The sequence below is a fragment of the Salvelinus sp. IW2-2015 genome, linkage group LG13 (genome assembly GCF_002910315.2).
Source record: "Salvelinus sp. IW2-2015 linkage group LG13, ASM291031v2, whole genome shotgun sequence".
NCBI classification, from domain to species: Eukaryota; Metazoa; Chordata; class Actinopteri; order Salmoniformes; family Salmonidae; genus Salvelinus; species Salvelinus sp. IW2-2015.
The window spans coordinates 27,832,626-27,857,102 of record NC_036853.1 but is presented as its reverse complement, the minus strand read 5'-3'; the positions used below and the strand labels follow the sequence as shown (position 1 = coordinate 27,857,102).

Sequence of the window (24,477 nt, the reverse complement as noted above, 5' to 3'; positions counted from 1 at the left end):
ACAATACCGTCATACCCAAGAAGACTCAATGCTGTAATCACTGACAAAGGTGCTTCAACAAAGTACTGAGTAAAGGGTCTGAATTCCTATGTAAATGCAATATCAGTTAGCAAAAAATTGTGTAGATTAAGGGGYYAAAAAACTATTGAATAKATTTTAGAATAAGGCTGTAATGTAACAAAATGTAGAAAAAGTCCAGGGTCTGAATACTTTCCGTAGGCGGTCCTTGGTCCAGGTGGGAAAAGGCAGTGTGGAGTAGGATTGAGATTGCATCATCTGTGGATCTGTTGGGGCGGTATGCGAATTGGAGCGGGTCAAGGGTTTCTGGGATGATGGTGTAGATGTGAGCCATGACCAGCCTTTCAAAGCACCTCATGGCTACCAACGCGAGTACTACGGGGTAGTCGTCATTTAGGCAGGCTACCTTCACTTTCTTGGGCACAGGGACTATGTTGGTCTGCTTGAAACATGTAGGTATTACAGACTCAGTCAGGGAGAGGTTGAAAATGTCAGTGAAGACACTTGCCAGTTGGTCCACGAATGCTTGGAGTACACTTCTGGGCCCGCAGCCTTTTGAATGTTGACCTGTTTAAAAGGTCTTGCTCACATAGGCTACGTGGGATTTCTTATAAGCATACGGATTAGTGTCCCGCTCTAGCCTTTAGCTCAGTGTGGCTGTTGCCTGTGATCCATGGCTTCAACAGTGTTTTGAGAAATAAAACCAATATTACAACCATGTGTACTCTATAACTATGCATCATGTGTCCTATAACATGTACCATGTGTAGAACTATGTTAAAAATGTGTATGTACTATATTACAACCATGTGTATAACTATGTTAAATGAGTACTGTGTTTAACAGTGTGAAAGCTCACTTGTCTGTGTTGGCAGTCTTGCGGAACTCTCGGACGGTCATGGGTTTCTTTTGGATGTTGTACTGTGTGAAGAGACCGGACTGGCCAGTCACCACTTGCTGTATAGGAGCAGGGATCACCAGGTCATCTATGTCATCATAGGTACGTCTGGGCTTCCAGTCTTTGGGTGAAATAACCTGCAACACACACACAAAACAGCATTGTCTTAATTTATGCAGAGTGTATTCTTTATAGAATGGGATATAGAATGATGAATGCTTATGRATATGATCTTCAGAAACACACACTAACACACACTAACCTTAGCCATTCCAGCTCGGTGAGCTCCTTGTGACTCCATGTAGGCGATGTAACGGCTGAAGTCCTTAAACTCCTCCATGGAAGGGTGAAAGGTCATGATCTTGGAGCCAGGAGTCTGCAGGGATGCAGTGTCTGATGCCATCCTGGAGTTGTCCAGTGTCTGTAGATCAGAGCAAGAGAGAACATGTGTTTTCAGTGTTGATCTAATGTCTGTGTTAATTGCATCACATTTTGATAGCCAATGCTTCACCTCTGACTTGAATGTTATATTGTTTTTGTGTATCTCTGAGTGATGTCCTACCGATTCCCTGGGTCATTTCATGTTTATCTTAGATATTGGCGTTCAAGCAGGCAGAAATCCAGCCGGTATGCATAACAGTCGCTCTCACTAAAATAAAAGTTAATAGGAATAAGACTTATATCGCGAAATCATCATACATTTTACATTTCAATATTGGCCGATGTCAAAACTCGGGAGGGCGTCTTCTCTCGAAAGGGCCATTGATATTTTTGCGATATTCCTACCTCAAGAAATGTGTAATTTAACWGAGGGTCTAGCACATTTTTCCTATTTGCCTGCCTCCTTAGTCCAGGGTGCATTGCATGGTGCCGCAGTCAGCGATATTATAGAAAGGAGATATACATTCCTTCATTCATTGGATTCCTAACAACCCACCCAGCAGACTGTCAACCAATCGCGTTCACCTTGTCATGCTGCGTCACGCGGTTGCTAAGCTAATCTTCACGCAATCCCTTCTCAAAGTCAGTGTCGAAAATTTGCCTATTTTCCTCGAAAGTACGTAATGTCACGATTCCAAAGCTATACGACTCTACAGATAGCAAGTTAAATTCTCACATCACGGAAAAGATTTGTAATGTCATACTTCTTGCTGACGAAATTCATGCGCCCTATAGTCTCACATTCACTTCTTGATGTCAAAAGAATGGCGCCGGAGAGGATGAATGCTGTTTTATGGGCTCCAAACGAAATAAACAATGAGGAAAACAATGACAAAATTGCCTAACTTATTTTGTACATAATGTTGCTGCTACTACTGTCTCTTATGACCGAAAATAAACTTCTGAACATCACAACAGCGGCAGGTAGCCTAGTGGTTAGAGCTTTGGACTAGTAACCGAAAGGTTGCATGATCGAATCCCCGAGCTGACAAGGTAACCCACTGTTCCTAGGCCGTCATTGTAAATAAGAATTTCTTCTTAACTGACTTGCCTAGTTAAATAAAAGCTAAAAAAAAAAATATTACAAAAAATATWAAAGGCGATTGCTGACTTCGAACTGGATGAATATTTTTTTCTTTAATGAGTCCGACGCGAAGGATATACTGCTTCTCTGAGAAGAAAATACGGAAATACAGGGGGCGGAGGGCTGGGTGCCCTGTGAGAATTTGTCGTCGAGTTGGTAAACCGCCTTTACCATCCGTTCTWTTAGCCAACGTGCAATCACTGGAAATTAAACTGGATGATCTACGATCGAGACTAGTCCTACCAACGGGACATTAAAAACGACATTATGTTTCACAGAGTCATGGCTGAACGACAACACGGAAAACAGAGCTGGCTGTGTTTTCCATGCATTGGCAGGACAGAGCAGCTACGTCTGGTAAGACGAGGGGTGGGGGTGTGTGTCTATTTGTCAGTAACAGCTGGTGACCGATGTCTAATATTAAAGAAACACCGAGGTATTGCTTGCCTGAGGTAGAGTACCTCATGATAAGCTGTAGACCACACAATCTACCAAGAGAGTTTTTCAGTTATTCATAGCCGTCTATTTACCACCACAAACCGATGCTGGCACTAAGACCGCACATAACGAGCTGTATAAGCCAATAAACAAACAAGAAAATGCTCATCCAGAAGCAGTGCTCCAAGTGGCCATGGACGTTAATGCAGACAAACAAATCGGTTTTACCTCATTTCTACCAGCATGTGCAACCAAAGGAAAACTAAAAAACCTCTAGACCACCTTTACTCCACACACATAGATGAATTCAAAGCGCTCCCTCGATTTGTCAAATCTGACCATAATTCTATCCTCCTGATTCCAGCTTACAAGCTAAAACAGAAAGTACCAGTGACTCGCTCAATACGGAAGTGGTCAGATGATGCGGATGCTACGCTACGGTTTTGCTAGCACAAACTGGAATATGTTCCTGGATTRATCCAATGGCATTGAGGAGTATACCACCTCAGTCASCGGGTTGATCAATAAGAGCATCGACAACYTCATCCCCAGTGACCGTACGTACATACCCCAACCAGAAGCCGTGGATTACAGGCACATCCGCATAGAGCTAAAGGCTAGAGCTGCCGCTTTCAAGGAGAGGGACACTAATCCAGATGCTTATAATAAATGCCGCTATGCCCTCGGACGAACCATCAAACAGGCAAAGCGTCAATACAGAACTAAGATTGAATCCTACTACACCGGCTCTGAAGCTGGTCGGACGTGGCAGGGTTTGCAAACTATTACGGACTACAAATGAAACCCAAACAACAGCTTCCCAGTGACGTGAGATACCAGACGAGCTTAATGCCTTTTACGCTCGCTTCGAGGGCAAGCAACACTGAAGRATGCATGAGAGCACCAGCTGTTCCGGATGACTGATCACGCTCTCCGTAGCCAAAATGAGCAAGACCTTTAAACAGGTCAAGATTGCATCAATAAGGCGCCAACAGAGATGGTCGCTTCGTTATCTTAGGAAACTATGCAGTATTTWGTTTTTTTTATGTATTATTTGTTACTGTTACCCCAGGAAATCTTAAGTCTTATTACATACAGCCGGGAAGAACTATTGGCTATAAGAGCAACGTCAACTTACCAACACTACGACCAGAAATACGACTACGAAGCGGTTCCTCTGTTTGGACCACCACCCAGGACAATGGATCGGATCCCATTAGACGACCCAAAACAACAGCGTCGCAGAAGGGGCAGACGGAGCGGTCTTCTAGTCGGGCTCCGTAGACGGGTACGTCGCTAGACGCTCCCGAGTATACTACTCGCCAATGTCCAGTCTCTTGACAACTTGGTAGAAGAAATTCAAGCAAGGGTTGCCTTTCAGAGATTGTAACATTCTCTGTTTCACGGAAACATGGCTCACTCGGGATATGTTAACAGAGTCGGTACAGCCACCCGGTATCTTCACGCATCGCGCCGAAAGAAACAAAGATCGCTCTGGTAAGAAGAATGGCGGGGGTGTATGCCTTATGATTAACGAGTCATGGTGTGATCATCACAACATACAGGAACTCAAGTCCTTTTGTTCACCTGACCTAGAATTCCTTAATCAAATGCCGACCGCATTATGTACCAAGATAATTCTCTTCAATTATAACCACAGCCGTGTATATCCCTCCCAAGCAGACACCGACGGCCTTGAAAGAACTTCATTGGACTCTATGTAAACTGGAAACCATATATCCTGAGGCTGCATTCATTGTAGCTGGAGATTTTAACAAAGCTAATCTGAAAACAAGGCACCCTAAATTTTATCAGCGTATCGAATGCACGACCTGGGCTGGCAGCACTCTGGATCATTGCTACTCTAACTTCCACAACTCCTTTCGGCAAATCCGACCACAACTCAATTTTCTTGCTCCCAACCTATAGACAGAAACTAAAAAAGGAAGCACCCGTGCTCAGGTCCCTTCAACGCTGGTCCGACCAATCGATTCCACGCTTCGAGATTGCATCAATCACGTGGACTGGGATGTGTTCCGGATAGCCTCAGACAACAACATTGATGTATACGCTGATTCGGTGAGCGAGTTTATTAGCAAGTGCATCGGTGATGTTGTACCCACGGTGACTATTAAAACCTTCKCCAACCAGAAACCGTGGATTGATGGCAGCTTTCGCGCAAAACTGAAAGCGTGAACCACTGTTTTTAATCATGGCAAGGTGACCGGAAACATGACCGAATACAAACAGTGTAGCTATTTCCCTCCGCAAGGCAATCAAACAATCTAAGAGTCCGTGTAGAGTCGCAATTCAACGGCTCAGACAGGAGACGTATGTGGCAGGGTCTACAGTCAATCACGGATTACAAAAAGAAAACCAGCCCTGTCGTAGACACTGACGTCTTGCTCCCAGACAACTAAACAACTTCTTTGCTCGCTTTGAAGACAACACAGTGCCACTGACACGGCCCGCTACCAAAACCTGCAGGCTCTCCTTCACCGCAGCCAACGTGAGTAAAACATGTAAACGTGTTAACCCTCGCAAGGCTGCCGGCCAAGACGGCATCCCTAGCCGCGTTCTCAGAACACACCACCTGGCTGGTGTGTTTACGGACATATTCAACGAATCCCTATCCCAGTCTGTTGTCCCCACATGCTTCAAGATGGCCACCATTGTTCCTGTTCCCAAGAAAGCTAAGGTAACTGAGCMAAACGACTATCGCCTCGTAGCACTCACTTCCGTCATCATGAAGTGCTTTGAGAGACTAGTCAAGGATCATATCACCTCCACCCTACCAGACTCCCAAGACCCACTCCAATTTGCTTACCGCCACATTAGGTCCACAGACGACGCAATCACACTGCCCTAACCCATCTGAACAAGAGGAATAACTATGAAAGAATGCTGTTCATTGACTACAGCTCAGCATTTAACACCATAGTACCCTCCAAACTCGTCATTAAGCTTGATACCCTGGGTCTCGAACCCGCCCTGTGCAACTGGGTRCTGGACTTTCTGAKTGGCCGTCCCTAGGTGGTGAAGGTAGGAAACAACATCTCCACCCCGCTGATCCTCAACACRGGGGCCCCACAAGGGTGCYTTCTCAGCACTCTCCTGTACTCCCTGTTCACTCATGACTGCGTGACCATGCACGCATCCAACTCAATCATCAAGTTAGCAGACGACACTACAGTGGTAGGCTTGATTACTACAACGACGAGACGGCCTACAGGGAGGAGGCGAGGGCCCTCGGAGTGTGGTGCCAGGAAAATAACCTCACACTCAACAAAACAAAAAGGAGATGATCGTGGACTTCAGGAAACAGCAGAGGGAGCACCCCCCTATCCACATCAACGGGACAGTAGTGGAGACGGTGGAGAGTTTTACGTTCCTCGGCATACACATCACAGACAAACTGAAATGGTCCACCCTCACAGACAGCGTGGTGAAGAAGGCGCAACAGCGCCTCTTCAACCTCAGGAGGCTGAAGAAATMTGTCTTGTCATCTAAAACAATCGAGAGCATTCCTGTCGGGCTGTATCATCGCCTGGTACGGCAACTGCTCCGCCCACAACCGTAAGGCTCTCCAGAGGGTAGTAAGGTCTGCACAACGCATCACCGGGGGCAAACTACCTGCCCTCCAGGACACCTACATCATCCGATGTCACAGGAAGGCCAAAAAGATCATCAAGGCCAACCACTCGAGCCACTGCCTGTTCACCCTGCTATCATCCAGAAGGTGAGGTCAGTATAGGTGCATCAAAGCTGGGACTGAGAGACCACAAAACAGCTTCTATCTCAAGGCCATCAGACTGTTAAACAGCCATCCCTAACATTGAGTGGCTGCTGCCAACATACTGACTCAAATCTCTAGCCACTTTAATAATTAAAAATTGGATGTAATAAATGTGTCACTAGTCACTTTAAACAATGCCACAATATAACGTTTACATACCCTACATTACTCATCTCATATGTATATACTGTACTCTATACCATCTACTGCATCTTGTTTATGCTGCACGGCCATSGCTCATCCATATATTTATATGACCATATTCTTATTCAAATCATTTACACTTGTMTGTATAAGGTAGTTGTGAAATTGTTAGGAATTGTTTGATTTCTTGTTAGATATTACTGCACGGTCAGAACTAGAAGCACAAGCATCTCGCTACACTCGCATTATCTACAAACCATGTGTATGTGACCAGTAKATTTTTATTTGATTCACAAGGCCGCGAGACCAGACGGATTACCAAGACGTGTACTCAGAGCATGAGTGGACCAATTGGCAAGTGTCTTCACTGACACTTTTAACCTCTCCCTGACTGAGTCTGTAATACCTACATGTTTCAAGCAGACCACCATAGTCCCTGTGCCCAAGAAAGCAAAGATAATCTGTCTAAATTACTTCTGCCCCGTAGCACTCACGTTGGTAGCGATGAAGTGCTATGAAAGGCTGGTCATGGCTCACATCAACACCATCATCCCAGAAACACTTGACCCAATCCAATTCGCATACCGCCCCAACAGATCCACAGATGAAYGAATCTCAATTGCACTCCAAACTGCCCTTTCCCACCTAGACAAAAGGAACACCTGTGTGAGAGTGCTGTTCACTGACTAAAGTGCAGCGTTCAACACCATAGTTCCCACAAAGTTCATCACTAAGCTAAGGACCCTGGGACTAAACACCTTCTGCAACTGGATCCTGGACTTCCTGAAGGGCCACCCCCAGGTGGTAAGGGTAGGCAACAACACATCTGCCATGCTGATTCTCAACGCTGTGGCCCCTCAGGGGTATGTGCTTAGTTCCCTCCTGTACTCCCTGTTCACCCATGACTGTATGGCCAGGCACGACTCCAACACCATCATTAAGTTTGCTGACACCACAGTGGTAGGCCTGATCACCGACAAGACAGCCTATAGGGAGGTCAGAGACCTGGCAGTGTGGTTCCAGGACAACAACCTCTCCCTCAACGTGAGCAAGACAAAGGATCTGATTATGGACTACAGGAAAAGGAGGGTCAAACAGGCKCCCATTAACATCGACGGTGCTGCAGTAGAGCGGGTCGAGAGTTAAGTTCCTTGGTGTCCACATCACCAACAAGCTATCATGGTCCAKACACACCAAGACAAGCACGACAACACCTTTCTCCCCTCAGGAGACTGAAAAGATTTGTCATGGGTCCCCGGATRCTCAAGTTCTACATCATCGAGAGCACCATCGAGAGTATCCTGACCATTTGCTTCACCGCCTGGTATGGCGGCTGCTCGGCATCCAACCGTGAGGCACTACAGAGGGTAGTGCGTACTGCCCAGTACGTCATTGGGGCCAGGCTTTCCTGCCATCCTGGACCTATATACTAGACGGTGTTAGAGGAAGGCCCCCAAAAATTGTCAAAGGCTCCTTAACAGATTCTACCACTAAGCCATAAGACTGCTGAACAATTAYTCAAATGGCCACCCGGACTATTTACATTGACACCACCCCCCTTTGTTTTTACACTMCTGCTACTCACTGTTTATCTATGCATAGTTACTTTACTCCTACCTACATGTACAAATTACCTCGACTACCTGTACATTTACTCGGTACTGGTACCCCCCTGTATATAGCATCATTATTGTTATGTGAACTGCAATGGTTGGTTAAGGACGTGTAAGTTAGCATTTCACACCTGTTGTATTTGGCGCTTGTGAGAAAATTTGAATTGTCACAAGGAGCGCGTTTCTTTTACCAGAATCGCCCAGAATGTACCGCGCGACCCTTTGACGTAGKATGGGCAACATTTCCCCATCTCTTCAAAAGTATATCTGCCGTTGCGAATGTCAGAGTCCATCCTGTGAGGCACATCGATTTGCAGATTGACCATGGTGAGATTGTAGACTCCTAGCTTTATAGCTGTAAAATCGCCTAAACTGCACTAACTAGCTACGTTACATGCTGATCTCGTCCTTGGTATTATTGTGTGTAGCTATGTTTGCTTGCTAGCCAGCCCAACCATAGAGGGCATTGCATTGCAGATTTTGTAGTCAATTTGAGCTGCAACAGATTTCCACAAGAGATTTTCTATGTTGCTACCAACCTTATTTTAAACGCCAAAATTAAACAAAAACATTGTTCACATATTTAGTGTTTTTGGTCTGATTTTTTTACTTTAAGTTTGAGGTCTTCTCACATGGGTCTAGTTATCAGGAATAATTTGCATTTATTTTGGTAATTTTTTTTTTTTTAACAATAGAAACCATAGAGACAAGACAATAGACAAACATTGCTGACAACTCRTGCTCAGACCCACGTCCCCACCGTTTCAACTTCTAGTGCTTGTAAGACTATGCCATATGACCTCAAATTTCTCTATTCTGTTTCTCTCTGTAGCACATTTTTTAAATAGTGCATTGTCTTAACAATTGAGGGTCATTTGATTGAGTTTTTAAACAAAAGTTTTCAAAATGAGCGACGAGAAAAGTATAGTCCAACCCATTGTGCATCTCACCACACCCTCACCCATGTCTTGAAATATGCCGATAGATTAAAAAGTATATTTATATTGTAAAACTTCTGTCTACCAACTTTCTAATTCTGCCCATAACTTTGACTTCATAGCATTCCCAGAAGGCATGCATCATTAAGTCACTGTTAGTTTTACACTTAAGACATGACTCTGCCGTTGTGCTATYGCATTTGTGAATTTTGCCTCTGTATAAATTATATCAGGAATAATTAATGGACTGTAGCTACTGTGGAATTGCATCGTTGATAACATATACAGTCTCGACCACCTGTCGCCCCCTACTGTTTGTGTAAACGACGTAACACTGCTTGCTTAGCGAGTACCACTTCCTTCCGATTTGGCCCATACCTAGCGCGAACTCAGGACCTCTGCCTTGCAAGCACACATCACTGCCCTCCTGATGTGCTCTTACCAGATGGTGCCACACGAAAAGCTAGCAATTCGGCGGTGCAAGTGGGGACACTTCAGGCTGAGGAGTAAGGTTTCACACACACCCACAAAGTTCATCCTACCAAGGAAACTAACTAGCTAATGATCTAATAATGCAATCTCAGCATTTAACAGTTACACTTTATTAGCACTTGCAATAGCTTCACCCCCTAACGTTATATAATAATGAAATTGAAATCTATAGCGCGTTTGATAACCTCAAATCACTTCAAACGCAAAAAACAAACAAGCAATACAGGTACATCATAAAAACACTGACCTGCCTGAAGTACCCCCTCACGCCCATGCGACCGACGTGATTCATAGAGTAGGCGTACGTTTTACAAAAAAAAAAAAAAAAAGGGTCAGGTTTGGGAGACTTGTTATCAATGTCAGGGAAGTAAGAGTTGAACTCACTGAGTTTGGATAAATGTGAGCTTACCATTTGCACCATAGGAGCTCTGTCAACATCACCTGTAGAAAGGTAGGGGTCAAGCTGCTGGAAACAACTTACATCCCCATCTTCACATTTCCTTTCCTAGAGTTTAATTTTCTTCATGAATCCACACACTGTCATACATGTTTAGAATGTGTGTGTCTTTACCTTGCAGAATAAGACTCAGGTTGTTCAGTGTGCTGAACACATCAGCAAGATAGGCAAGGCGGGTGTCCTCGAACACAGCCACAATGGGGTGTGAGTGCTCAGACAAATCACTTCCTTTGGCGCGCAGCTCAAAAAGCCTCTAGCATTTTCCCTCTGGATAGTTAACGGACGTCAGTGTGAAGCAGTAGCTGCTGGTGCTCATTCCCACTGTCATCACAGAGCCTTTCAAACAGTCTGTAATTCAGAGGCCTGGACTGGATAAAGTTAATCACTTTCACTGCGTCACTCAAAACATCAACAACGTGAAAACCATCCACACCTGCAGTTCTCCCGGTCTTGCAGAACAGAATGTGCTCATTCATTTCCAAAATGTTTCTGTATCGCACAAACGCAATCAACTGAGCTTCCACTGACATAAGTCGATTCGTCCAACTGCAGAGAAAATGGACCGGAATTATTTTTTCTACCACTTGATCAACAATATCAACGCCCATGTAATCGATCCTACGGCACACTGTGTTATTTGACAATGGTACAGTCTTCAGTGCATCAGCTGCTGTTTTATCAAATCATAGTTTCTGTGAGGATAAACAGCAGCAGACACTCTAGCGCATGGAACAAAGGATCACCTGCACTTGGCGCAATGCACACGCAGCGAAACTTAAGTAAAAAAGTAGGCCTATAAATATAAAATACCCATTAATTTCACACCTCAGTAAATGTTTTCCTACCAATTAAGATTTAAGTAAATGTAATTTTTTTTTTTTTGCTACATTTTTAAAAAACATATTTAATTTTTTATCTTCCCACGTACCCACTGGGGACTGCCCACGTACCCCGGTTGGGAAACACTGATGTAGAGGGCTAKTCTGGGAACCAGCCTGAGTCGTGTAGCTACTGGACCTCCTCCTTCACAATGTATGGCACCCACTTAGGTGATGCCTCAGCAGCTCTGGGCACCGGAAAGCTCACCACATACAGTTCAGAGTAGTAGTCAGTTGTTCTCACTACGAACCTTCTGTCTCAGTACTGCATTCCTTTCCTCCATTGGTCACCAACRGGTCGATCGCAATCGACTGGTCTATCTCCAAAGCATTTCTAATCGATCGCCAAACATTTCTGTAAAAAAAACACAAAAAAACAATAAAGCTTTTTTTTTTTTTTATAAAAATAATTATCGTAGTTGGTGGTAGGTGCACCCAATCTGCTGCCCTGAGCGCCGAGTAGGGGAAGTGTTCCMATTTTGAACCATTTCGTGTGTCTGAAGGTACAAACTCTGCCAATCGGATAGCTCAGATTACCGCGTCTACAATAATGAAGCAGGTGTAAAAGAAAGCTACAGCAAAGAGATTTCAAAACCATGATTAGAYTAGGGGCTGTCCCCGACAAATTTAAAGTTGTCTGTTGTTTCGACCAACCTACTTGTCAATTTATAAATGTGTATTTTTCCACYTTTAAATAAAATCAACTATTGAGCTTAAGACACACAAATGACTCGAGCCAGAGATTAAGAAAAATCAAGAAAAAAAAACTTCTAACTTCTATTGCCAACTATGTAAAGAAAATTGSCTACATAATGCCAACAAATAAAAACATAGCAGCCTGCAGGTAGAAAATATACTAATACAAATAAATATCATGGCCTGTCTGCAAGGAACTTTAAATGTGCAAGCCTAAAATGTGCTAACAAACTTGCAACATTGTATATCCTGGGCCCTCAGAGTTTCCCAGGCCAGTGAGCTCCAYACAGACACAGCTGTAGGCTATTTGCACAAGGGATAAAAAGTCAATCYGGTAGGCCTATTATGATGTCTCCACCGGATCAGAGGATGACGTTTTTTTTCTTCACTTTTCACACTGATAGGAAAGGAAGCTAGCTGGAAAGATTATTAAAATAGGCGACATTGAAGAACTACTGTCATTCTCAATGGATGTAAAAACAGACTGTTTACTTGCCGTTTGAGGTGAAGAAAAGATTACTTGGAGAAGCTCATTAGTGGTGGTTAGTTCAGATCTCCAAAAGGGCACATTTATAAGCCTACATTTGCGCGCAGGCCAGGTAGCCTAGGCCTACTTCTATGCGTAAACAGGTCCGCGTCCTTACTCAACATTGAAAGAAGCGCTCCAAACCAAACACAATTAATAAAATTGACAACTCTGCAAATGGGAATTAACGGTATATGTACTACTGTTGATATTCATGTGCCATCCCGCGGCCTCCGCAATGGATTAGTCCACTGGGACAGTCATCAATCAAGAGGTGCCATAAAATAAATATTTTTTGCAACTGCTCAACAAAAAAATATTGGTCGACCAACAGCCCATCAACCTGGGGCAGCAGGTAGCCTAGTGGTTAGAGCGTTGGACTTGTAACCGAAAGGTTGCAAGATCAAATCCCTGAGCAGACAAGGTAAAAATCTGTTGTTCTGTCCCTGAACAAGGCAGTAAATATTGGTCGACCAACAGCCCATCAACCTYGGGCAGCAGGTAGCCTAGTGGTTAGAGCATTGGACTTGTAACCGAAAGGATGSAAGATCAAATCCCTGAGCAGACAAGGTAAAAATCTGTTGTTCTGTCCCTGAACAAAGCAGTTAACCCACTGTTCCTAGGCCATCATTGTAAAAAATTATTTGTTCTTAACTGACTTGCCTAGTTAAATAATGGCAAAAATATATTTTTTAAATACAGCCCATCGACCGGCCAGTTGACTAAATGGGGTCAGCCCTAGACTAGGGAGAGACGCAAAGAACAGCTGTTTTTGAGTGAGTTCATGTTTAAAGTTCTTAGTCAGCACTGTCAATAATTTTATAAGCCATAAAATGTACATTCATCYTGCTACAACCAGCATTGCATCTAATGAACGAGTAGAAATGTGCATCAATAGGATTTCATTTTTATTATTAGCAACTTTTTTAATATCAAGGAACATTTCAATTTCTCTGTTCATAGGAGTAACAGCATGAATTTGTTCATGAGGCAGAAATAACGCAGTGCAACTAAGTTTCGCCATCAGCTGGAACACAGTGTCCATTTTTGGTAAGTGTCAGAAGAGGAAAGGGAGAGCGGAGGGACGTTGAGCGGCGGACCCTCATCTGTCTGCTGCTCTCTCCCTCAGCTGAGACTGACCATCAGATGCAGGCACCATCAGCCCAGTAAAATAAAGCAAATTATTTAACTGTGCTCACTCCGCTGTGCCTCATAATGCAACAACAACTGAGATCATATATCCTACCTTAAATGTTTTAATATAAACGAAAAATGCATTGGCAGGACAATTCGAGCAAAGCCAATATGCAGTGATAACATATTGGGCCTATAGCCAACTACACAAACCTCATTGCTACAGTACTGTTTTTAATAGCTTAATGTTGCATAGGATTACTTTTATGTAATGTTCCACAAAAATATAAGCGGTGGATCTCAGCTTGCACTTTGACTAAGAAAGTGATATTGACTCAGAAAAGTTTGGTGACCACTGCTTTGCTGCAGCTTCCGTTCCTCTCAAGCTTCAGGTGACTCTTCAATTGATATTTTCAAAAGATCAGGAACCAGCAGACAGGTGAAACAAAAGAAGCTGCTACAGTGTCCAGATGCATCATTGAACAGAAACAATTAGCCAGGTAAAGTAGCTAGCTGAGCCATAATGACTTTACCTGCCAGTCCATCTGCACATCTGTGGGTCAAAACTACCAGAAATATGCAAAAAAACTCAATGTTATCAAAAACAAAACTGCTGATTAAAAAAACGTACATGTACATATTTACAGGAGCTCTCTGCTTAGGCTAACATTACTACTATGGCAACTACAGAAGTGTATACTATCATCACACAAAAACACAGAAGAAATATACATATTGTGGGGCCAGGTAGATAATGTCGTGAAATTACTTCAGTTCAGAATGCTAACGACACGTTAGCTAGTTAAAGTTAGCTCTTGGCATACTAGCTAGTTAACTAGCTAGATGCCGGTCGTCACTAGTTACCACAGCCAAAGTCATGAACCCCGCCTATTTCTAAAATGTATCTTCTAAACATTTTATTTTAAAGCGAACCTTACCAACTGTGAACCTTATGCCTAACCTTCAATTAAGACCAAAAAGCAAATGTTTGTTTTAATGACTTGTTACGATACAGTCATTTTGACTTTGTGGCTGTAGTAACTAGGTACTGACAAATGCCTAACGTTAATATCAACAACAAAACTCAAATTTAAACGAGACAGTTAGCTAAAATTAGCTAGTTAKCGTTACCTCGCAGTAAGCCAGTCTTTTACTAAATGCTGATCTCCTCCGTGAGATAGTGGCTAGCTTCGTATGATGCTAACGTTGTTGTGTTGTTGTCTTAACTTTTCCTTCCTACAACATAAGAAAGCTAGCATGCTAATATTCCTCAAGACAGCTAACGTCAGGGCATTGCGAAGTTCTTGGCCCCTTTTAGATTGGACGAAATCCTGATGAAATGAATTCCTAAATTTGTGATTGGTTGAATGCCAAGTCATTTAACGACGGGCCCAGTGTTGTCACCTAACCCCCAGAAAAGAACGTTAGCAAGATCCCTTACAAACCTAGCCAAATTAATAATTGTTTACTTAATAATGTATTTCAACTATAGCAAAGACAAAGTAATACTAGTTGTATCAAGTCATACTGACAAACATGTTAAGGATAACGCAACAACTGATAACGTTACAACTTTGAAAAGCAAGTAACGTTAGTTAGTTAGTACGTTACGCTAACGTAGCTTTGACTAAGAGCGCAGACCATTTTCAGCAACATTACTTATCAGTAGTTAGCTACTTAAAAGCAAACACATTTTTTTGTTTAAAATACTAACTTACGCTTGACGACCAAGTAATGAGTGATTGCTACTTCAAAATCTCCAAAAGCAGAAGATTATTTGTTCACAATTCACCATGGGCAGGAAAGATTGTCCTCCATTAAGTTACCCAGTGTCGCACGCATGCTCAGTGCGTGTTTGTGCACAAAGATTAATGAGGGCGTATCCAACGCTCAACCGAGACTAATCAAAATGCACTATTTCGCTATGACTCCGCCTTGTTATATTACTCTGGCCCTGCAAATCGTAGCCTATTAATATGYTATAAATCATTAAAAAGTTGGATGATGTAAAGAAAAATGATTAAGTCTCAGTCATTTTAGGACATCTCATTTCTCTGTAAAAATACCAAATCCTAAAACTGTAGTCTTTCCGTGATCTGTTTTTTCCACAATTTAAAATATGATTTAGCAACTGAATCTGGTTTATGAGTGCTGAAGAATCAATCATGTAAATTGTATTATCTTTATGTTCAACACAGTGAGTATTCCTCTTTGGAACCTGGAGTTTACCTAACATGTCACCTAACATTGTTCACCTAATACCTTTTTTTAAATATTTTTTTTAGAAATTGCACTGTTGGTTGGAGTCTGTAAGTAAGCATTTCACTGTAAGGTCTACACCTGTTGTATTTGGCGACATGATTTGACATGTCGAACTGTTACTGTAGATCTGAACAATTCTCAACATCCTCCTAGTCACAATGCTGGTACCTACTGACTACTGTAAACCACAATTCATTGTTTATGCCATTTTGTGACCATAATATTCCAGGGGTTCTGTCAGGACAGAGTGGCTGTATAGCAGTGTCCAGGCAATCCATGGACACAGCACAGGCAGTGGCTGGAGGGGTATCCACCACAATCTGTTGTACTGGCAAGGGGATGGATAAAGGGGGAGCAGGTCCATGGACGGATGGGGGTGGGAAGAGAGGGGTACTGTGTGTGTGTGTGTGTGTGTGTGTGTGTGTGTGTNTGTGTGTGTGTGTGTGTGTGTGTGTGTGTGTGTGTGTGTGTGTGTGTGTGTGTGTGTGTGTGAGTTGTGACTGCATGTTTGTGCAGGGTACGGGCAAATCTCAACACAGGACAGTACATGGAAAATCCACAACATAGACAAAAAAGAGCCATACAACCACCACATTATAAAAAACCAAATTATTCAACTTTATTAACATCAAGGTTTTTGCAACATTTTTTCCCTCTCCTTTTTATTAACAAATAGAAAAAAGATTGAACCCCTACGACACTATTCGAAGACAAAGTGAAATGAATACTGTTTTGTAGTCCATTCTTCCGGGCCCACTAAATCCAAATTCACCTCATTTTGCAATTCTATAGTACCACTTAAGAAAGAAAAGCTTGACTATAAGGTAGAGATCCTCCACTGTACATTGATGCTGCTTCTTTGTGTTACAGGAGAATTTCCTTCTGTACCACAGTGAGGAGATAATACAGTATAGTACAGCAGTTATACCATGGATGTAAAGTCAGTGACAGTCAGAAGAGACTGTTCATCTGGGTTGTTGTCAGTTACTGTATCTACAGAGCTGGCCAGTCATTGGGAGAAGGACCAGTCATTTGCAGATGGACATGTGCAGTTCATAGTTCAGAATCAGAATCAGAAGGGTAATCAGAAATACATGGATGAATAACTGTCTGTCTGGACACTTCAACACTTCTCATAGGATGGTTATTGTTGGGGCTGTACATTAGTCTGTGATGTGGAGCTCTGTATGTCTGCTTCTCCAAACTAGGTATAGCTTGTCAGATCAGACCAGAGCCAGGGTCCCAGTTCCTCTGTGACTTTCGGGAGTGATGGTTTGGTTCAGTCGACCTCAGGCCAGGCTCGACCTACCTGGATGTAACAGCTAAGGGTGCTGTTACAGAACAAACAACTTTTCCATGTACCGGTAGTTTTCTGTATTTCTTTCGCTGTGTCTAGAGTTTGAACCGGAGCTCTTTGAGCGACAGGCATTGAGAAAATCACAGTAAACAGTTATTGGGAATCTGTACATGGCAGATTTTTCAAACGTCATCAAGATTAGCCTATTCAGTTTTTTAACCATACAGTGCATTTGGAAAGTATTCAGACTCAGAGAGTATTCAGATTTTTTCACATTTTGTTACGTTACAGCCTTATTCTCAAATCAATTAAATAAATAAATAAATAATTTAATCAATCTACACACAATACCCCATAATAACAAAGCGAAAACAGATTTTTWGATTTTTTTGCAAATTTATTCTGTTTAAAAAACAGAAATACCTTATTTACATAAGTATTCAGACCCTTTCCTACAGTCTGAGACCAACATTGAGCTCAGCTGCATCCTGTTTCCATTGATCATCCTTGAGATATTTCTACAACTTGATTGGACTCCACCTGTGGTAAATTCAATTGATTGGACATGATTTGGAAAGGCGCACACCTGTCCATATAAGGTCCCACAGTTGAAAGTGCATGTCAGAGCAAAAACCAAGACATGAGGTCGAAGAAATTGTCCATAGAGCTCCGAGACAGGATTGTGTTGAGGCACAGATCTGGGGAAGGGTACCAACAAATATCTGCAGCATTGAAGGTTCCCAAGAACACAGTGGCCTCCATCATTTGGCAAGTAGCCTAGTGGTTAGAGTGTTGGGCCGGTAACCAAAAGGTTGCTGGATTGAATCCCCGAGCTGACAAGGAAAAATCTGTCGTTCTGCCCCTGAACAAGGCAGTTAGCACACTGTTCCCCGGGCTCTGAAGACCTTGATGTTGATTATGGCCCCCCTCCCCCGCACCGCTCTGTTTCAGAGAAGGGCCTTAGTCAGGGAGGTGACCAAGAAGCCAATGGTCACCCTGACAGAGCTCCAGAGTTCCTCTGTGGAGATGGGAGAACCTTTCAGAAGGAAAATCATCTCTACAGGATTCCGCCAATCAGACCTTTATGGTAAGGTGGTCGGACGGAAGCTACTCCTCAGTAAAAGGCTCATGACAGCCTGCTTGGAGTTTGCCAAAAGACACCTAAGGGACTCTCAGACCATAAGAAACAAGATTCTCTTGTCTGATGAAACCAAGATTGAACTCTTTGGCCTGAATGCCAAGTGTCACATCTGGAGGAAACCTGGTACCATCCCTACGGTGATGCGTGGTGGCAGCATCATGCTGTGGAGATATTTTTCAGCGGCAGGGACTGGGAGACTTGTCAGGATCGAGGGAAAGATGAACGGAGCAAAGTACAGAGAGATCCTTGATGAAGACCTGAGACTGGGGCGAAGCTTCACCTTCCAACAGGACAACGACTTTCAGCAAACAGTCAAGACAACGCAGGAGTGGCTTCGGAACAAGTCTCTGAATGTCCTTGAATCTGCAGAGAAGAATGGGAGAAACACCCCAAATACAGGTGTGCCAAGCTTGTAGCGTCATACCCAAGAAGACTCAAGGCTGTAATTTCTGCCAAAGGTGCTATAACAAAGTACTTAGTAAAGGGTCTGAATACTTATTTAAATGGTCTGTTTCTGTTTTTTTTATATACATTTGCAAACATTTCCACAAACCTGTTTTTGCTTTGTCATTATGGGGTATCGTGTGTAGACTGATGGGGGGACAATTTATTCCATTCTAGAATAAGGCTGTAACGTAACAAAATGTGAAAAAAGTCAAGGGGTGTGAACTTTCCAAATGCACTGTATATAGGTTTATTTTATAGTAGTCCACTAACTCTGGTGTATGTGTTTTATCTCTTTTTGTGGAGATGGCTAGTCATTTTGTAAAGTACCAGGAAGTGGAAAGGCGTATAAAAGATTGTCCCCCATATACCACTGAATACGACCAGAGAATAGCGAACTTTAGAATATTATAATTATGGTAAAAAATTAAATTATTATTAGCAGCTCTGAGTGTGCATATGTCTCCAGTATTAAGAATAACTCGGAGCATGTTAAAAATTAATGTCCCTTGTGCAAAAAAAGACAAGTAATTAATTTAAAATAAGACACGTTAGACAGAAAATAACCAGAGTATAAATGATTAGAAAATAAATTCAAAATAATAATAATCACATACTTATAATGGGTAATAATATTGATGTTGATGCATAATAAAAGCAGAAAAATAACCGTTTCTATATCAGCAGTAGTAGGAGGCAGAAATAGTGATTTTATGGTGTGTGCATTACGTATAGAGACGTCAGAATGAAGCACACTGAAGCATTTAGATAATTTCTTGGGGGGTAGATTTTAGTAGTGGAGGGTTTTAAAGCAGGTTTATTATGCCAGTCAGTCCAGGAGTACTGCTCCACCTGATTGAAGGTCGCCCAGTCAGACTTGTGCTCTCTCCCTCTCCTCCTCACCCCTCCCCCTCTCCCTTCTCCCCTCAGGCAGTTTCTGGACTTTGTCAGCAGGGTGTATATGGCTCAGAAGGGACACTGGCGGCGCTCCGGAACCCCAGGAGTCCCAGTGCATTCTGAGAGTGATTATGTTGCATAGTGGTCAAAGCTGCCAAGGTACTCCAGAGCTGCCCTGTAGCACAACTGGTACTGGTCCTGGGAGGGAAACAAAGAGGGGCAGAGCAGTGTCGGTCAAGAGAGTGATCTACAATAACGAATAGAGCCACTTTACCCCGACCTACATGTACAAATTACCTCGACTAACCTGTACCACCGCACATTGACTCGGTACCAGTACCCCCTGTATATAGCCTCGTTATTGTTATTTTATTGTGTTACTTTTTATATTAGTTTATTTAGTAAATATTTTCTTAACTCTATTTCTTGAACTGCATTCTTGGTTAAGGACCTGTTGTATTCGGCGCATGTGACAAATAACATTTGAATTAATTTAATAGTTCTGCATTTGCCTAGGAGAGTATTTGTAACAATATGTTGAAATAACTACACTTTATTAATCTAACCCCACATCCCAGTTTCCTCCCGATATCCGCCTACCTTCCTCTAACATTATGGCACAGTATCACGACAGGACATCACACAATATAAATCTGATTTGTAAAAGAAAACTATTGTTTCAACTGAATCCTTGTTTGCTTAGTCACCTGCCTCTATCCAAGAGCTTCTATATAGTACTACCCCCTCTCTAACCAGTCTATCCCAATATACTGTAGCGTTGTGACTGCATTGTACCTCTGTCTGCACCATGGCAGGTCTCTGGGTCCTCAGTGTTTTGGCGGTATGGAAGATGTCCACCACCCCCTCGTACCTCATCCTCTCCAGCACGATACTCAGGGTGATGAACACGCCAGTCCGCCCAACACCAGCACTGTGGGGGAGCAAAGAGAGGGTTATACACAGTAGATATGTGCGCACATGCGCACACACACACACACACACACATACACATAAGCAGGCAGGCACACTAGCGCACACACGCATAAACACACACACACAATGGTAATTGTCATTGGTTTCCCTTACCTGCAGTGCACAGAGATGGGTCCATCCTGTCCGAACTGTTCCTTGGTTTTATGCACTTGGCCAATGAAGTCGATAAAGCCCTCTCCAGTTTTTGGCACCCCTTGTTCTGGCCAATCAGTGAACTGGAACTGCCGAATGGTCCTAGACTGGCCATCCTTAGAGGTGGTGAGGAATGGATGATGGGCATAAAGTGAGTATTTTCTTTAAGCCTTATTATTAGACATTATAAGGGCTCATACATGCTTATACCACTACATAAAGCATTATACCCACAGACTTTGAGTAATGTTACCAGTATTGTTTTAGTGTGTTCTCAAGCTACTAATGTCTTTGCTGTAACGTGCAGAATCTATTTCTATACACAGAACATCAGAACATAACCACAGTGCAGAGATAATTACATGTGTTCAAACAATTCACTGGGAAAATATGCTTAGCGTACAGCTATGTACAATAATTAGCCCTATGCATAGAGCAGAGAGTGATGTACGTCACTAGAGAGAAGAGGGAGGATGGATGGAGAGATGGACTTACCCTGGCGTCTGTGACCTTGAACTCTCGGAGGATGTACTGGGGCATGTTGTACTCAGCCATGGGGTCCACTACAAAGTACTGGTACCTAGCAGAGCGTTCAGCAGGCCAGTACTGATGGCACTTTTCCTAAGAAACAGACAACAATGACAGAACTGTCATATCAACAATACCATCCATTAGTGTGTGTGTGTGTGTCCATGCATGCGCGTGTTTGTGTGTGCGTGTATTACCAGTGTATGTACAGTATCTATGCCACTCACCCGTCCCATCTCTCTGAGTTTGGTGAGCATGACGACGATGGTAGAGTTGTGTTCCCACAGCATCCTCCAGAAGTCCTCTGTGGTCTCTGCTAGCGGGCCCTGGGTGGCTATGTAGGCCTTCTGTTGCCTGAGAGACACGAGACACGAGTTACGTCAGGATACAGCAAAGGCCATGACACCGGGAGTCAGGATAACATCATAACTACAAAGGATATAAGGTACACTTCAATACATCCCCATAGACCTAGAGTATCCACGCTGAGCCCTGTGTGGTCCTACTGTGATCTGAGAGGCCCTTGTGCTGATAATGGGGTCTGGGCTCGGTGTATTTTCATTATGTTATGTTGCTGACAAATTAAGTTCCTATTCTCTTCAAGGCAGTGAGACCCGCAGCGTTGCAGCTGGGGTCCAGTTCCACTAGATCAACAGTAGAGGGCAGTGTGAAGCTGTGGGAGTAGTGGTGTTAATGTGATTAGGTTTCTGTCAGGAATCCCAACAAACATGTGAGAGTCAGCCCAAGACTCATACATTCGTACGGCCAGACACACACACACACACTGCAGGAAATGAGTGACCGTGAGATTAAAGCAGCTATATGGTCTGCTCCTCCATGTTATAAGCTACAGCAGGATACAGTATAGCCATACATCATTGCTTATACAACCATACAGAGACAGACAGTGCATTCTATATGAGGCATGAAGTACAGTATAAGGTGCTGCTGGAATTGTGAGTTCTATCTATCTAAGGTGCTGCTGGAATTGTGTGTTCTATCTAGCTAAGGTGCTGCTGGAATTGTGAGTTCTACCTATCTTTGCCCTTACTTTTCTGAGTAATAACTAACACCAGCCTCAGCACAATGTTCAAAGGGTCTCTAACGTCTGATAGGTTTGACTGACACATGGATATTCAGTTTCTTCAGCTGAATTATTGGATTCTGAGTGTTCTGACATAGCAATAGCAATAAAGAAATTAACAGGCATGCATAGAGATCCTTGCTCTACCAAGACAGTGCTTGTTATGTATGTAATGTCTGGTGTGCACAACTTCAGTGACTTACATCATTATGTCAGTGGCATAGCTGGCAAGAGACTAGATAGTTTGAATTACCACCTCAGGATATCAGAAACTTAACCAGAATGACATCATCATCATTGCATCATCATCATTATCCTCCCCTTCTTCACCTAAGTCATTCTAATCCCCTCTGGCACTTTAAAGATGTGATGCCTGCCTGCCTCCCGCGAAATAGAATACTAACACCTCGAATGAGTCCCAAATGGCACCCGATTTCCTATATAGTGCTCTACTTTTGATCAAAAGTGCACTATATAGGGAATAGGGTGCCATTTGGAACGCAAGCTAACACCTCTCTATGTCTTAATTTACTCTTAATTACCGCTACATGAATTAAAGAGGAATTACATCCACCTTCCTTCTCTCCCTCCTCCTCTCTTCTTTCCCTTCTCTCCCTCAGGTGAGGCAGCCCCAGGGACTTTATTAGGCACAGAGGAGGTGTATGTGATGTGTGTTGTTGCTTGCTTGCTAATGTGTTGTGTGTGTGTGTGTGTGTGTTGTTGTGTTGTGTGTGTGTGTGTGTGTGTGTGTGTGTGTGTGTGTGTGTGTGTGTGTGGTTGTTGTGTGGTGTGTGTTGTGTGTGTGGTGTTGTGTGTGGTGTGTGTTGTGTGTGTGTGTGTGTGTGTGTGTGTGATGAGAGGTGTGGATGAGGAAATCCAAACAGAAAACCCTCAACAAATCCTCCAAAAAGGAGGAAAGCTCCTATTAATTCAGACATTCACTCATTAGTGTGTCGTAGCATTGTGGATTATTGCCAATTACAGTGTTTACACTTCCATAAAGGAGACTCTCTATGGGACCACTCTGATTAGGTATTAATTTGATATGGGACAATACCTGAACAGAAGCCCCCAAGCACCTCACACACACTTTCACACTCAAGCATACACACACGCACACACAGGAATTGGCAAAAATCACAAAGAACAATTACAAAATACCCTAAAGACCAACATATCAAAAGAAATTACAACATACGTTTGCAAAGCATTGTATTTCTTTTAAAATACAAAAATACATTAGCAAGTCGACCCCTTAAAAACAACATCACTCTTAGTAATGGTTACAGAGACTTTTTACTTGCTGTGACTGCGATATGTGTTTTTAATTTACCTTAGTTGAATGCACTGCCTGTAAGACTCTCTACATAAGAGCGTCTCCTAGGGTCCCCCTGTTTGCGCGTTATGGTTTTTGCCCTAGCGGGGGGAGGGCGGGGGGGGTCTAGGACCAAGTTTGGGAAACCCTGTGTTAAATGACCAAACTGAATATGTAAATGTGAAATGAACAACTGCAAAGCACACTGGATTTTTTATTGGACTCCTTTCAGGGGCAGAGCTCATTAGAATAATACTCAGCATGCTTTGCAAGTGTTCATTTTTATATCTACATTTACAATTTGGTCATTTAACAGACACGCTTATCACACCATAGTGCCATCAGACTTCTGATACCAATGCAAGCTGAAAGGGGGCCACAAAGTTGTGAACCGTTATAAAAAAGAATGGTATTGAAAAGTATTTTTGTATTTTGAAAATACCAATWACAGCTCTCGAAAGTATCTCGTTACAAAAAACATTGGATTGTAGTTCAGGCAAATAAAATTGTAAATACAAAATACGTATTTCAAATACATTCCACAGAAATACTACCCATCTCTGCACACACATTAATGCTCACTTGCACGCACACACCCAGCTGTATATTACAGAATTCTCAAAACCTTCCCATCCATCTCAGTAAGAACAACAGGTGCTTCATTTCACTGTTCTTTTTCCAAATATCAACAAATGTCTTTAAAAGAGTGTTTCCCATACAGTAAAGGGATGTGGGAATCAGCAGACAAGAACATAGTCACCACAATAAGTAATAACTTTATTCCTCTTCCAGGAGTAGTTTGTCACCTGTCACAAACAGACTATTTATTTA

The 24,477-nt window shown here is 42.8% G+C and overlaps 2 protein-coding genes across 5 annotated transcripts in view; both read right to left on the bottom strand.

Annotated features, from left to right (window-relative positions):
- The window catches only part of LOC111972383 (lysine-specific demethylase 4A), a 64,135-nt gene extending 48,734 nt beyond the window's left edge, over positions 1–15,401 (bottom strand). The window contains exons 1-4 of one of the 4 annotated variants that reach the window (XM_023999430.2): positions 15,272–15,401; positions 11,449–11,552; positions 1,179–1,337; positions 878–1,053 (exon numbers count right to left, since the gene is read on the bottom strand). In XM_023999430.2, the coding sequence (XP_023855198.1) occupies positions 878–1,053; positions 1,179–1,337; positions 11,449–11,481 (368 nt within the window). In that variant the 5' untranslated portion in view covers positions 11,482–11,552; positions 15,272–15,401. Of the gene's footprint in view, positions 1–877; positions 1,054–1,178; positions 1,338–11,247; positions 11,310–11,448; positions 11,553–14,684; positions 14,790–15,271 lie in introns of those variants that run through there. The other 3 variants (XM_023999431.2, XM_023999432.2, XM_023999433.2) reach the window with 3 other exon arrangements.
- A 1,008-nt stretch (positions 15,402–16,409) lies between these two features.
- ptprfa (protein tyrosine phosphatase receptor type Fa) overlaps positions 16,410–24,477 on the bottom strand; it is a 461,575-nt gene continuing 453,507 nt past the window's right edge. The window contains exons 34-38 of the mRNA XM_070446207.1: positions 21,475–21,601; positions 21,215–21,340; positions 20,681–20,835; positions 20,390–20,525; positions 16,410–19,792 (exon numbers count right to left, since the gene is read on the bottom strand). Coding sequence (XP_070302308.1) covers positions 19,724–19,792; positions 20,390–20,525; positions 20,681–20,835; positions 21,215–21,340; positions 21,475–21,601 — 613 coding nt within the window. The 3' untranslated portion in view covers positions 16,410–19,723. The remainder of the gene's footprint in view (positions 19,793–20,389; positions 20,526–20,680; positions 20,836–21,214; positions 21,341–21,474; positions 21,602–24,477) is intronic.